Raw genomic sequence first — 15722 nt, forward strand, 5'->3', positions numbered from 1 at the left:
CAACAGCACATACGTATTATTCTTGTTAAATATATAATACGTTTATAAAATGTTTAAGAACTTAAGTTTTTCAGTCATTTAAGGTGTTTTCTGTTGGGGCTTTTTAGTAATGCGTGTTGAGGACATCTTAGCGGGATTCAGTCAAAAGCCGTGTTTTGTGGTTGTATCAACCATAAACCCTACTTTATACAGCATGATCGTAATGTCACTACAATTGGCAGTAAGTTATATCAGTAAGTTATGATTTTTGACATTTCCTTGAGCGAGTTACCCGTTTTGTAGATGACACAGTAGTCGAGCTGCTGTTTCTCTGTCCTATTGTTTGCGGTGGTTGTTAGTTTCAGTCTACATTAAGTGTTGAAGACGCATTTGCAGCACCTTTATAAACCTCAGCATACCTTTACATTAGATGTCGGCTGCAGTCTGCGTATTCACCGTTTGTCCGCCGTCACATTACTATTTGTTGTTGTCATTAGTTCATGTTAAATTAGAAGACTCACCTTCCACTTAACTGATCCAACTTCTGCCGAACATAAGTCTGTGAATCAGAGCTTAAACCAACCCACACAAAGTTGGCAAACAGCTAAGATTAACAACAAACATGTAAAACAGGTCTTATAAAAGGTTATATGTTTGTTTACTGCTGGCAAGAAAGGTAAGGCGGATACAATCCAATGCTAATTTCACTTAAACTGGGAGGATTGAGTTCAGGATTATTGAAATCAAATAGTTACTGTGTAAACAGATGCTGATTATATAATTACCAGTTGGTTTGTATGAAGTCAAGAATTCAACTCTTTAACTTTGATACAAAACAACTAATGAGCTCAAAGAAGTTTCACTGTGTTGCTGACTCCATTGTAATCAGTTACTGTCCGAAGTAGTGGCGTTACAGAAAACGGCTTTCGCCAATGCTTAAGCAAGTAGTGGGATTGTGACACTGTAGAAGTTAGTGTTTTTCCCGCTTCAGTACCCACACTTGCAGCCTCCCAAACAATTACGCAGTTATTGGAGTTTGAGAGTCATAACGAAAGATATGAGTCAGAAAGGAGCCACAGAGTATTTCCTGAATAGCTGCTGCAGAGTTGCATGCTCTGGCCCATCCTGAACACAAACCATGTGCTGGAAACTCTGATTCATGACAGCAGGAGCTAAATGTAAAAAACACATCCTGCAGACACAGGCTCCAGCAAAACTCACACATTCACATTTTGCGCGGCGATTTGTCAAAAAGCATGCACGGTCTGGGTGAATGACAAAAACACACAGGCGATGCATTAGGCAGGTTTTCTTAGTAGAAAACGTTCTTTAATAAATGTGATTGAATTTATGGTTATCATTTAAAGCTGAACAATCAAAAGTCTGCGACACTTACAAGCAGGAAAGAAGCCAATGTTTTAAATACCACCCCCCGCCCCACCAATAGCCAAGGCCATGTACCCTGATTACATGTTAGTAAGAAACATGTCTGATCCATTTTAATCTCGGTCTACCGTTGTATAAAAATCATTCGATAAAATGAATCGATTCGATGGATCTATAAGTACATATAAAAATAAGTCTCATAAGCAAAATAAATAGATGCACCTGCAATCCGCTTCATCCAGTCAGTATGACAGCGATTTCGTACTTCATATGAAGTTGTGTTCAAGTGCCCTTGAAAACAAGAATACCAATAACCTACGTAAGATATTGAGAAGTAAAGTAAAGAAACCTTGGTGCTGAAAGGTAAACGTTACACTTGTTCATTCGTTCATTGTAACGGGACAGCTTCCTTCATGAACACATGCACATTACATTTATTATTGCACAGCGATGACATCACAGTTTTGTCCCAACAGACACAGAGATAAAGGGAGCTTGGTCTTTGGGTCCCCCCCCCCCCCATTTCTCTCTCCGTTTCTCGTCCACTGACTAAACGCCGTTCTTCACCAGCTCGTGGACTCCATGCTCGTCGATCGTCAGAGTTGGATGAAACTCCCGTCCCTTCACCAATTCCTCCAGCCCCTTGAAACAGGTGCAGACGACAAAGGGAATTCATGAGAGGGCGCACAGGTTTATTCAGGCCAACAGCTCAAACATGGAAACCAGGAGCACAACAGCATCTGGAGTCTCTATTAGAAGACGAGGCCTTGCCCCCTTACCTCTCCCCCGTAGGACACCAGTGGAGAGATCTCACATTTGATTGGAAGGTCTGTTCCATCCTTGAGGCTGCGTTGGAAAGAACAAATCCAGAGAGGAACAGGGGGGTAAGACAACAGAATGAGTGATTGTGTCATGACGGAGCCGAGAGAAGCGGCCGTGAAGCCTCGACACAGCTGTTCTTCCACTCAGGCTTGTGATTAGAGATCAAACGCAGAGAATCAAGAGCTTCGCCGCGACCAGTGATTAGTCGTCTGAACCAAAAGCGACTTCCTCTAGAAAAAAACCCAGATGAATGACAATGGCAATGTTCACTCGTCCACCCTGAGCTTTTCACAAAGTGGAAGACTGTGGTGCCACATTGCCGTCACCCAGCATGTTCCTTTCTAGATGGTCATGGCAGACAACAATCACTAGTCACACATCAGGTGTTTCAGATGTTTTGCTGAGCAGCTGCCTGAAGGAGAAGCTGAATAATTAGCAAAGAAGCACACCGTCTTATAGGTTTAAAGGGATAGTTGAGATCATCTAAGAGTACGACGTATGAGGTATTTATCATGAGTGGAGGAGTTGAGCTCATACACTTATTACTCTTTTATATCTTATGCCCATCCTACATAATGCAACATCTAAAGAAAGTAAATAGTAAAAAAAAAAAGAGAGATCCATAACGAGCAAGTTTAATTCTTGCAAAACTTGAGTTGAATAAATAGAACTAAGAGCAAACTAATGGCTCAGAATATTTCCTATACGACATTTCACTTCTCAAAATAAAAGATCTATGGGTAAAACAGCTGATCTCTGACTGTTCTTCACTTAAGTTCATACATTTCCTCCACATCAGGTTTCATTATATACTATATAAAGAACATTTCCGCTGCTTTAGATCGCCACTGGGAACCTAACGTTCAGTCATTTAAGCCCATCGACAACAGCAGTAATTTCATGTGGCAGAACACGGGAGCCGCTGAACGACAGCAGACTAACAATCTAAGATCTCGACAAAATTACTGTCATTATCGATGGACTTTTAGTGGCTGGGACAGCAAAGTAAAGCAGAGGGAATCTTCTGAAGGGAGCATGCACTTAATTTTCAGTTTTTTTATTTTTCAGTTTGTCCCTCTTTGAGGTGGAAACATTTTTTTTTTTTTTACATTAGTTACTTAGTCTGCTTCTTGAAACGGAGGATGTGTTGAGCTACTGCAGTCATAATGTTGATAAGTACCTCATACAGTCTCACTTAGATAATCCAAACTATCTCTTTACTAACATTCATAGATGTCTTGAATGTTAGTGAAGCACATGCCCATTAAAAAAAAAAACAAGCATTTAGATTTTTTTTTCTTACAGTGAATGAGCAAGCAATGACCGTTTTACCTTGTAACTATCCTGCAAACAAATCAACAGGCTCATACAACCATTGAAGTGTAGTCACGGGTTCCCTTCACCCAGCATGCAATACAGTAGGTGAATTAGTAGAAACCACCAGACGGAAAAATGATCTGTCAGCAGGTCATTATGAAAGTACGCCATCTGAGCAGAGGGCGAGAGAGGAATGCGTTTTCTCTTGACTAAACTGATCCTCGCTGTCATTTCCTTCATCGCAACTAACTGCAGAGAGACAGAAAAATGTCCACACAGACTCCTCTTTTTCAGTGGGAAAGAAGGAAAGGGATGTCGAGGATCAGAAGTAATGTTATATGGTGTTAACAAGTCTGAGCGAGAGAGGGCAGGAAAGCCAAAACCCCATCACCATGCACTCAGTACTGCAGGGGGATAATTACTTTCTTCTGCCATCATCTGTGACACTGCCTGCTGCTCCGTCTCTGGAAACATTGCACGGGACACACAGGAGCAAGACCGAGCATGAGGAGGGGGGGGGGGGGGGGGGGGGGGGGGGTGAGAGTGTGAGGCTAAAACAACACAATGTGCATAACAAAAAAAAAAAAAAAAAAACACACCAAAGCATACAATCTGCACACAGTGTGGCGACTGTTGGGGGAAGTAGGGGAGGAGCCTGTTTTTGTGTGGCTGGCTAACGTGATGTGCTGCGGTCACCTGGGGATGGCTGGCACACGTCTGCCGTTCTCATCGATGAAGTGGCCCCCGGCATTGAGAACCCAGCGATGGTGGAGGGACATGAGGGCGTGTCTCGCCGTGGTGGGCGTGTCCTTTCCGTCTTGGGTGTCTGCGTTCTTCAGCGGGGAGAACTCGTCCTCCCGCAGCACCTCGTACACAACAAATGTCCTGATGGAAGGACACGGCGTCACGTCAGCACGCAGACCGAAAAGATCGGAGGGAAATTTAACAGCAGACCAAGTCAAAACTGGGCTGAAACACTGGTAAATAGCTCGAGAAAGAAGAAGTGAAACGTGGATAAAAAGTAAGTGATAATAAAATAAATAAAACTCAATGTCTCTGTAAACTATGGAAAAATATTGTAAATTAAGTTCAATCAGGATTTGGAGTACTGGTTGGTTTGAAGAAAGGACTAAAGAATTGTGCTCTGCACTTCCTGATGTTGATAAAATAAACAAATGGATGTGATAAGTGGTCTGTGAAGGAGTCATTTCAGTGTGCACATCGATTTGAACTTGATTTGTATATCCAAGACAAAGGAAGGAAAGTTTATACCTATGGCATAAATCATTCAATGTGTTTTACAGGAATAAACACAAATCAAAAGCAATAACAAAGAGTACAAGTCAATTTCTGCAGGTGCCCATGGTCAAGTCTTCAAAGGAACGTCTTCAAAGCCTTTAAAATGAAGCTTAGGCTTGAGGTAACTTCACAGATTTGAGAAATTAAAGATTTTAAAAGGACTGGAAGAACAAAAACAGATTTTCATTTTAAACACAACTTGATCAAATTAGGCAACTTCCCTCTGTTTCCAAAGGTCCAAACATTACTGTACTGGTTCATTACAACCTGAGGCAACATTTATGTTTGTCACTTTCAGACTGTTTTAAGCGTTTGCCTCCTTTAAAAGCCAAATACATGATTTCACATTTTCCTCACTTTGAAATCCTGAAGACTACGAAATATTTCATTTCCTCACTGGTCTGGCATCTTATGAACATGGACAAACATCAGAGGACTGTTTATACACGTTGCTCCATGTCTTGATGGATTAAGAAAACTGGATGACGAGGTCACAAAACAACCCAACCTTTGTACCAACGTGCAACAGTTTCTGACCACAATAAAGATATACTATATAATGTGGGATAAATGGATGTGCAGCAGACTACGAGACTAAGAAGTGGTAAACGCTGACGCGTCGGATCCTGGTATTGGAAGGCTGTGGGTTTGCATGTTTTCACAAACTGCCTGCACCAACACACCTGGCTGAAATGAGCGGTGCACAATCGGGCTTTATGATGACATATCGATCAGACTCCGATGTGTTGGAGAAGGAAAACACTGAACACATACACCTCTCAGACCTTCCAGAACCAGGATCTGGCATCTCCGCAGATGCATTTTTGTAGAAATCTGACTGCATCATCAATCAACCCACCTGGAATCTACTAAAGAAGTCAAATATCCATCACCAGAGAATATCTCTCACTCCCTTTTTAATCTGAAAATCCCTGCTGAAAAACTTTGAGGGGAGCTGGACATGTCCACTGTGTTTTTTTGTTGTTCTTTTTTTTTTTTTCCCTATCAGTAAATCATTCCAGGAATCCTTTCATTAAATGTAAAGTTCTATGAGCAGTGGCCTGACTCAGAGCTGATGTCATGTAACACTGGAAAACGTGGAACGAGTGAACAGCTCATAAACCTCTGTCCTTCTGCAGAAACATTTGGCAGGCTCCATCAGCTGGACCAGACTCTGGAGAAATGACCCGACGGGGATTGGAGGATCAGCGTCGGGCATGGAAAAAGGGGGCTGCTCTTGCAGAGAAGGACACAGACTATGGACCAGTGAAACTGTAAACCCGGAAATCTGTCATAGGGCCATATGCAACCCATCCACATCTCCAGAGGAGAGTAAAGAAATCATTGTGCTCTTGGTATTTTTTTTTAAAGATTTAAGCTTCAGGTAACGAGTTGCCAACTGATGATGGCATGCATGAACACGCACACACACACTGCACTCCGTAGAAAAAAAAAGACTTGGTAACTCACTTAGCAAACTGGAAGATGTCAAAGACAAACTTTTCCATTTTAATCCCATTTGGTTTATCTGGTTTGATCAGCTGACCCTGAGTGTCCACAAATGGGATCTTCTTCTGGGCCACATGGTGCTGCAGCTTTGGCTCGTATTTCCTAAGATATACAAAGAGGGGAAAAAGCAAAATGTGTATCATTATGTTTCCCATACATACAAAACAAATGCACAAACTTCCTGAACGGTAGAAAACCTTTTTCCGTGTGTGTGTGTCTTACTGTACTACATCTTTGAGGAAGGAGAAGTTGAAGAAGTGATTGGCCACGTTTCCTGCGTTGAACATCAGCCGGCCGTCAGCACTGCGTTTCTCGGCTGTGGCCAGGGTGATCTCACTGTACTCTACCACCTGGTAAAGCCCGTCCACCTTACAAACCACACCCACGGCCTCCGTCGGGTTGGTTTTCTCCACCACCTGCAAGGTTGGTCACAAAGGGACTTTTTGGTGAAACCAAGAAACATCAAATCACAACAAGGAGAATCTGAATTCTTTCGCACTAAAAAGCACCGATGTATCAAAGATGATTGACAGAAATTCATGGAGTGTCAAGCAAGAACGGACTTAAGTTTTTATTATAAATCAAAACATGTAGTCAGTACTCTGTACTGGTCATGTTAAAAGGTTTCTACAGGAGCCTGGTGTGGACATTACATCATCACCACACATCCTAGATCTTTGGTAGAGGTTCACGCGTCGTTGCTAAAAGTCATTAAATCCTTCCACAGTAAAACTGATGGCAAAATGTCACACAGTCAAGTGGATAAATATCTCAACTTCCTGTATCTGTTTCAAATTAAAAGCCCTACTTTCACGGTGAATACCCTCTGGTGTTTCATAGGTAATTCTGTCAGATGCATGTGTTGACTCACGCTTGTAAAAACAAAATAAATAGTTTTACATCAAGTGCTTTACGACTTCCAATCCTTCATAGCAACAGATTTAAGACCCATGTATGTAGGTCTGGTTTCAAATAATAATTAAAAAATTTTTTTTTTAATCTCATCACGATTCATTTCAGATTAAAAATAAACCCAACAAGCAGCAGTTCAGTGAGATATTGAGCCGTCTTACATTGAACAAGAAGGGAAACATTCAAAACACATTGAAAAATAAGTCTGTCTGGCAGCAAAAAGAGCAACCGAGCCCTTTACCTGCTGAAAGGAAGGAATGAGGAGAAATATGGTAAGAGAGGAGCCAATACGAGGCCCACCTGTGAGAGGAAAAGGGGAAAAAGCTCTACGAGAAACAGAGAGGAGACGAGGAAGAAGCAAGAACAAGAGGAAGATGAATACCTTAATTATTTAATAGAAATACTTTCTATAGTCTACAAGTGAATCTCACTTTATTCTTGTTAGGGGATCGTATCTCACTGCAAACTATTCTGGCACAGAAGGGACCAGAATGAAATCAACCAGTCAGATATACTTGGCAATATTTTGGGGATATTTGCAGAGTGGGTCTGTGGACGAGGGCAAAACTGACTTCAAAACACTGAAAAGCTGCCATGAAACTATGAGTGTATTCCACTTTATAACGGCAGCAAGTTAAAGTCTGCACTCAACTCCCCCTCTGCCCATCTGCCTGCTGCTAATGACAGAGTGGAGTCCTGATGAGGGGGTTGGTGAACGGGGTGGGGGCTTGGAGGCGGGGGCTGGCGAAGCCACATGAACTGTTAGCCGTGCTTAGTAATTTACGAGGACAGAGGGTGGGACTCGGCTCTGATCTGATGCCTCCAGCTCTGCTCCACCGCACATCTCATAATGTCAAACAGGAGCAGGGTCTGGATGGTCTTCAGTGAAATTCGTAACTCCGACAGCGTCAGAAAATATACACAGCACGTACGTATTTAAAGTGATACGACGCAGAAGTGAAGGGCCGAGACACAGCCAGTCAGATGACAGGACCTTCAGACATATTGGATATCTAAGAAACATATTACTATTACCTCAAGTGAATTATGTTGGACTTTAGGCCAAACTGTCATAAAATTAACAAGACAGACACTCTTGACTTTGTATTAGTTCCCATGGTATGTATCATTTTTTCCATCAATCTAATTGGGAAGGCCGGGCAGCAGCGGTTCGCCACAAAAGTATTAATCATGTGATATTGCCCAAGAAGGACATCTGTTGTCTTTGTACCACTAATGCTCATTTAGTTACCAGTTAAACCAAAAAAAATGGCTCCACTCTTTCTAGTCCACTTCAAAGTTGATCATCCAAGCCCCAATTACTCCTTATTAGAGAGGCGACTGCTGCTAAAGCTTCACAGAGTGAATCATCAACTGAATTACACTGGCCTCATTCATTTTTCTCCAAGTTGGCGTTGGCCTCTTTAACACGTACATATAATCTTGGGGGTTGTTGAATCTGGGGGAATACATTGGCGCTGACCTCCGTCAGATGCAGAGAAACATATAGACAGTGTCAATCAGAGCTAAACTCCACTCAAAAAGTATTGGAACAGAAATGGTTATATATATTCACTTGAGACTAAAATTATTTGGGTTTGACATCGAAATCAATCAATATGGGACAAAAGATCAACAGCTCAGCTTTTATTTCCAGGTTCTTTACATCTGGATCTGCTACACAGGCCAGAGGATTGCACCTTTTGTATCACTACACCCATTTTTCTTGTAAGTGCAAATGATGTGCGTTTTGATTATTTGAACACTAAATAGTAGTAAATGTCTTTGCTCACGTTCAGATTTGGGTTTTGCATGTAAAAATCTGTATTCAGAGTGAGCCGTCTGGGGTTGAAACCCTGGGAACAAAAGCTGAGGTGGAGATCTCTTGCCTCATTTTGATTATTTTGATGTCACATCCAAATGTTTTTTTGGGTAAAGATGCAGCAAATGGCCTCACTGTTCCAACTCTTTAGGAAGGGAGTGTATTTTTTAAGCATAAAGCAACAAATCGACGGAACGATCCGAATCCCACAGAACCTTGACCTGAACATCGTGGTGTGTGTCTGGGATAACATGAGGAGACAGAAGGATGAGAGCCGGCCAACATCCACACAAGATGTAAATGTAAAGTTGATGCCTGGAACAAACTCCACATGGAGGGAACTGGCTACTGTGGTATGGAACAGATAATAACCATTGCTGTTTTGAAAGTAGTACGGCAGTCACACCAGATATTGACATACTGGACCAGCCCACAAAGAAAACCATGCATGGTGCTGTATAACTGTGGGGTGACCTGGAAATATAAGTGTTGTCCCTCTACAAATCCAACAATATAATATAAATATAATAAGCCATTTCAAAAACAATTCGGTTTTTTTTCCATGTTATGAAAAACAAAAGAAGTTGAGTGCCAAACCCTTTCTAAACTATTGATGAGCTAATTATAGTATTTGTATGGTTGGCACAGCAGGTTTAATTCAGACATGGAGTCCGTCTATGAGGAGATTGCTTGTAGAGCAGCAGAAAAGTGACTCAATCTTTACCTTACACCTACATGAAAACATAGATATAATAGTAAGGCCCAACACGTCTTTTTGGACTGTATATAATGTATAAATATAGAAATGCCCAAACCTGGAGTCAAACCCGGGACCTTTCTAACCACTGCACGCTGTGCAGGCCTTTCACCAAACCCCTCTGAAGAACCCATGAAGCCGTGTATTTTTCAGTGGAAAATAACTTTTTGATTCAACCCTGAAAAGCCTTTTCCTGAAAATATAAACTACAAGCTATGCAAAAGCAACTGTTTATGAAAAAAATATGGCATCTTAATGTCTCATTCGTGTTATCTGAGAACATGATGAAAAGTGGAGACAGTTTCTGGCCCCAAACCTCAAATTTCCTTGAAAGCTGTGATTGATTTAATTCTCCAGGAGACAGCAGGAAGACGTCTGAGTGTCTTACACTGCCACCCAGTGGTGAGTGGTGGAAACTGCGGCTGCCTGAAGACTGACAGTTCGACTGTCGTCACAGAAAACTGACCACACCTTTAAACACGTCAACGGACACATGCTTCATATATATGACTCGGTTTCTTCAACCCTTAGCGAGTCCCTTGAAAAAAAAAAAAAGACAATGTAAAATCTGAAAGGGTCATACAGTCATTCTGATTCAACTGCTGACGGACAAAGTTCACTTGTCACTTTCCTATTGCAAAATTCATATTTACACAGTTAACATGGAAACAGACAATCATGAACTCACAGCTCATTTCAAACTGTAATATTTGTGTCTGCATGTGTGTTGATACACACTTATACTTCCTATTCTTTAAAAAAAACAAAAAAACATTGACGTAAGAGTGTAAGAGATGCTCAATAATGTAGGTATTGTTTTGAGTTTAAGAAACGTTAACAGAGATAATGACTGTAATTCAGCATTCAAGACCTGAATCAAAAGATAAAAAATTTACATAAAATGCTCGCCTTATGACTGATGAGATGACGTCCTGATACTAAGAAGCCACGAAATTCAGATTTTCGAACAAATGAGATTAAATCTAAAATTTAGTTTTATACCTGGTTAAGATATGTAAAAAAAATTAAAATTTAAATTAAAATTCTCTGACTAACCTTAGCTCCACAGTCTGCTTCTTTCTGCACACAGAAGCCGACAAAGGCGGGGTCAGCCACTTTGACCAGGATGTTATCCACGCAATAAACATGGACGAACTGAATCCCCCTGCGCTCCATGTCTTCCATGATACCGTCGTTCCCCAGAGCTCTGTACAGGCCTCCGTTACCATCTGCAACGCAAAAATGTACAGACGCCATCAGAAACAGAGCCAAACTGAACAAGACTCGCACAACGATCAACAGTGTGAATGAAGCCATAAGTCCATAACTGTGTGTTCATACCAGGGGCCATGGACAGCTTCCCTTTGCTCTCCAGGATGATCTTGCCGTTGTAGTCCATGGCGGGCAGCATGCCCTGCTGAAAGAAGATGATGTTGTTCTTCTCCAGGCCAAAGTAGTTGTGCCGCGCAAAGAAATCTTTTGTAGATTCCATTGTCCTGCCACTGGTCATGATGTACCTGAAGGTTACACGGAGGGAGACGCATGCTCAGGACAGAAAAAAACCCTCTATATTTGTATATTTATTATAACCTTGTTTTGGACTATCTCCTCTGATGTTTTATTACAAACGTATTCCCTGTTTTTGCAGAGCTTGAATGGATTCATGTGTGAATGATGCTTTATATATTAACTGGCCTTCCTTTCATGAAAAAGTCCCCAGTGAGAAGCTGATGTCACCTCATGGCTAAAGCAATAACAGTTTATGAAGGACAATAAAGTATGAAACGTGCTGAACCAAATCTTTTTATGCTCAATATAACAACCACTGTCTTTTAACAGCGGGTCAGGAGACGTTTCTGAAAGGCTTCAACTTCACCTTACCTCCTTAAGTTTGAATCTGCTCTGAGGGGAAGGGATTATTGACCAGGAACAGTTTCCTTGACTGACTTTCCTTTGAGCCTCACGGATCATCTCACCTAATTAAGCTTTGTCCCAGTAACCTTTGGACCGTTTCTCTCGGTGATCAATACATAAAAGATGATCCGTTTCACTTTCTCAAACAAAGCAGCAGCTTTGGAGGGACGAAACAGAAACGAAAGTCTCACCAGGGAACACAGCACTTGGTTCTGTGCCTCTGCTCAGCCAGCTGCTGCAGCTTCAGAATGCGTTCTGCTTGGATCTGAAAGAGGGTCTTGTGGGACGGCAGGCCCACATCACACATGCCTTTGGGGTAAGAGACCCCCAGTCTGGTTCCTTGGCCTCCTGCCAGCAGCAAGGCTCCCACTTTACTCTGGGAGATGCACTGGAGGCCTGGAGAGCAGAACAGCTTGATTAGACATAAACGGGAGAGAAAGTACGCGTCCTATAGTCTGTTTATGACGGTGAACATACATGGTACTTCTAATCTGCAGGCCAGGGTACACGGCTCTCGCCATCCGGGAAGGCATTTTAAATAAATAATAATTAACTTCATTGATGCCGATAAGTGCTGACGTGCATTAATAAAAAGTGACAGACTTTCCGGGAGTAATCCAGAAGACTAAAATCCACGAGAGCCTTTCATTGATTTTCACAGTTAATAGTTCAGAATGCTTCCAGTTGATGGATTTTACATTAACTGCTGCTACGTGACTCAATAGAGTACTTTTTAATTTCTTTTTTACTTGTTGGTACCAAATGACGACTTCCATATCCATGTGGTGGGCGGGCCTGCTAGACTTTCACTACTACCACACACACACACACACACACACACACACACACACACACACACACACACACACACACACACACACACACACACACACACACACACACACACACACACACACACACACACACACACACACACACACACACACACACACACACACACACACACACACACACCCAATGACCTCATGTATGGGGGTCAAGAGGCAGCTCCAATTACGTCAGCTCCAAAATCTACACCAGATGTTCTCTGCAGCCCACCTCCACCGTCACCCACCCGCAGGGGCCAGAGAGTCCAAACTAACTTAGTTAAATGGTCCGGCCCCCGTCAGCCAGCGTGGGGAATTGCGCAAAAGTGGAACGAACATCGCAAAAACACTTTCTCAAATTTCGATATGTGCGCAGGAGAATGAGTCTGGGAATAGTTTAGTGAGTTTTTACAGGAACACAAGAGGGCATGTGGGGATCTTCTGACGTCACCCAACCAGAACTTTAGGATGGGCGAATATTCAAGTCTTGATGGGAAACACTGCTGTTGAAGCTCTGGACTCTTTAAGAGAAAAAAAAAAAAAAAAAAAAAAAAAAAAAAGGTAGAAAATATCAGTAAATCAATTATGGAAAAAGTTACTGACCCGCAGCCGCATCGCAGCATGAGGCCCAACATGTGATGTTTTAATCCCCTCAAGCTGCCCAGTCCGACACCAGTAAATCTCTCCCTCTCTCACACCATCCCTCTCCTCTCGTGAAAATTAGGCAATGTGAAGACCTGCATGCTTCAGTCGCTCCACTGTGACAGTGAAGGTGGAGGAAGCAAATAAATACTAAGAATTATTACTATGATGCTGAGATGCCACTTGTATATCAGCGCAGGAGCGTTTATTTGTCAAATATATTATGCTTCTGTTCCAGAAATATAACTAATAAAGGAAATATACTGCCATTTATGTTTTTAATTTATTTTTTTTTGGGTGGGGTGGGGTGGGGATAGTTGTACTTTTATGAATATGTGTGTTTTTTGTTTTTTTTATTTTAAGCACAATTTACATAGTGGACTATACTTCACTACTATATTGATTGCACTAACAATTAGAGTTTATATCAAAACCTTTTGAGCTGCATTGTTGCTGCCAGTATGTTTATTCAGTGGTTCTTTCCTTACAGCTGCAGTGGAAGTCTCATAGGCATTATTGTTTGTCGTTGCTTTAAATAAAAACATTTTTTTTCATTATTATTATTTTTTTTTACAAGTGATACTTGCTATCCACAATGTAATCCCATGTACTTTTACATGTAACTGAATCCCATATAAGCAGCGTAGCAGTAACAGGAGTTCTACTGGAGAACATATCCTCAGTCGTCTTTGAGTCTCTGGCAGTAAGAAGGACGTCTTGTGAAACAGCTGATAATCGATCACATAGTCTAAACAACTGTGGGGCACAAAATACAATAAAAGCACATACTGATGCAAGCAGCCATTTCATTTCCTTATAACAGCTTATACCCGGAACAATTAGGTCACAAACAACAACTGTGTGCAATGACGCTTTTGATGGAGCTCACCTGTCAGCTCCCAGTCGCCGAGGCTTCCCCTGTCTCTCGTCACGCTCCCCAGCACCTCCCTGGGTACCGGCTCCATGCGGGCGTCCATCTTCTCATGCTTGCTGCTGCTGGACGTCTCCATGGCGTTCTTAAAGAACCCATTGATCTCCTGGAAGTTCATCCGCTGCAGGGCGAGGCTCAGGTCAGTCTGGGCCTCAGGACTCAGCTCGCCCCAGAACTGCAGGAGGTGAGACTGGCCAGCTTCGGCCAACTTCTGCGCGAGTCCACTGGTGCTCGGGTCCATGACAGCTGGTGCTCTTGATTAACACGGACACAAATGAACAGACACGGGGGACAAGTGGATGGGCGGTCAGTGGCATTTGGGGTGCACAGCTGTGACTGAGAAAACCAAAAGGCAGACGGAAGAGATTTAGGAGGTGCACACCTGGAATTTAGAGGAGGACTTTTATGGTTTGTTTACTGATGGGTGGACCTTGTCAGGTTAAAAAAATAAATAAACTCACTCACACAGGATTTCTAACAGCTTAGCCAATACACAAGCGACTTACCGTAATACATGAAAAATAAATGTCTGATAATTGTAATCATTTGGCTCGTGTGTGTGAAGTTGATGTCTAAACAATGCTAAAAGTTAGTTTATTGAATATTTGAATGAGAAACAGACTGAGGAACTGTTTTATATATATATATATATATATATATATATATATATACGTATATTTACAAAATTATTGCGATGAATGTGTGTTTATTGTGTGATGTAGCTGAAAATATTGTTGTTGCAAGTATATTGTGATTATGGTTCAAGTCTTTACTTCTTGTCAACAGCTGGTAAGACTGGTGGCTACACCCAGCAGGCTTATTCATCCTTGCCAAGTGTAGATAAACACGTACATGAGGTAAGTGTACTGCAGTGTTTAAAGAACCTTTGTTAAACACCCCACACCCAGAAATGGAGCAGAGTGACTGAGGAAATACACACACTACAGGAGGAGGTGGGTGAGGTTTCTTGAGGTCTAACTTGCAGTAACAATGACTGTCAAGACACAATCATGACGCTGTGACGAGTTGAATTATTCATACAACCAACAGATTTGATGACCAAGTCTTCTGCTCAGCTGGGACGTTTGAGGATGAACCCAAACAAACAAGACGCGGCTCATTTGGCACAAAGAGAACGCCAGTATTTACCACCATGTAATGAAACCGGCTATTGATACGAGACATAAGCACGTGTTGTATTGGGCTTCATCTCTGAGCCCCTGTGTCCAGCCTGTGTCCAGCCTGTGTCCAGCCTCTATCCAGCCTGTGTTCAGCCTGTGTTCAGCCTGTCTCCAGCCTGTGTCCAGCCTCTATCTAGGTTGTGTACAGCCTATGCTCAGCCTGTGTCCAGCCTGTGTCCAGCCTGTGTTCAGCAGCATCAGCAGCAGCAGCGGGGGACACTTTGACAGCAGCCGGACTCAGACTGAGCAGCGATGCGGTCAACGGAGGAAGAAGCTGCGTGAAAACACCATCGATAAAACACGTGAAGTATGAAAGCCTTACCTCTCCGGAGGTCTCCTCTGGGTGGTTGTAGGGACATAAATGCCAATGTGTCTCTTTTTCTTGTGTGTCTCCGCCCACCCGGACTACACCTCCTGGTACGTC

The 15722-nt window shown here is 42.3% G+C and overlaps 1 protein-coding gene across 2 annotated transcripts; it reads right to left on the reverse strand.

Annotated features, from left to right (window-relative positions):
* Positions 1–1274: 1274 nt before the first annotated feature.
* uap1 (UDP-N-acetylglucosamine pyrophosphorylase 1) lies at positions 1275–15722 on the reverse strand. Of its 2 annotated transcripts, XM_080473691.1 has the most exons (11): positions 15621–15722; positions 14076–14371; positions 11909–12113; positions 11145–11320; positions 10860–11032; positions 6535–6728; positions 6274–6414; positions 4201–4389; positions 3927–3968; positions 2145–2211; positions 1275–2007 (listed from the first exon to the last, which is right to left on the reverse strand). In XM_080473691.1, exons 2-11 carry the CDS (start codon positions 14356–14358, stop codon positions 1915–1917), a joined length of 1563 nt encoding a protein of 520 aa, XP_080329817.1. In that variant the 5' UTR covers positions 14359–14371; positions 15621–15722; the 3' UTR covers positions 1275–1914. The 2 variants fall into 2 exon arrangements, with proteins under 2 accessions (XP_080329817.1, XP_080329818.1); XM_080473692.1 differs by lacking the exon at positions 3927–3968 and having other exon boundaries at positions 15621–15699.

This window comes from Lipophrys pholis, assembly GCF_963383615.2.
Source record: "Lipophrys pholis genome assembly, chromosome: 10".
Taxonomy (NCBI): Eukaryota; Metazoa; Chordata; class Actinopteri; order Blenniiformes; family Blenniidae; genus Lipophrys; species Lipophrys pholis.

What these genes read in the sequence shown, in the direction of transcription:
- uap1 (XM_080473691.1), bottom strand. Translation starts at nt 14,358, where the DNA reads ATGGACCCGAGCACCAGTGGACTCGCGCAGAAGTTGGCCGAAGCTGGC. An exon ending in TTCCTCAAAGATGTAGTACA is followed by an intron (nt 6,415 to 6,534) that starts GTAAGACACACA and finishes TGTATATCTTAG; the next exon opens with GAAATACGAGCCAAAGCTGC. An exon ending in CGTGTGCCAGCCATCCCCAG is followed by an intron (nt 3,969 to 4,200) that starts GTGACCGCAGCA and finishes CAATGTTTCCAG; the next exon opens with AGACGGAGCAGCAGGCAGTG.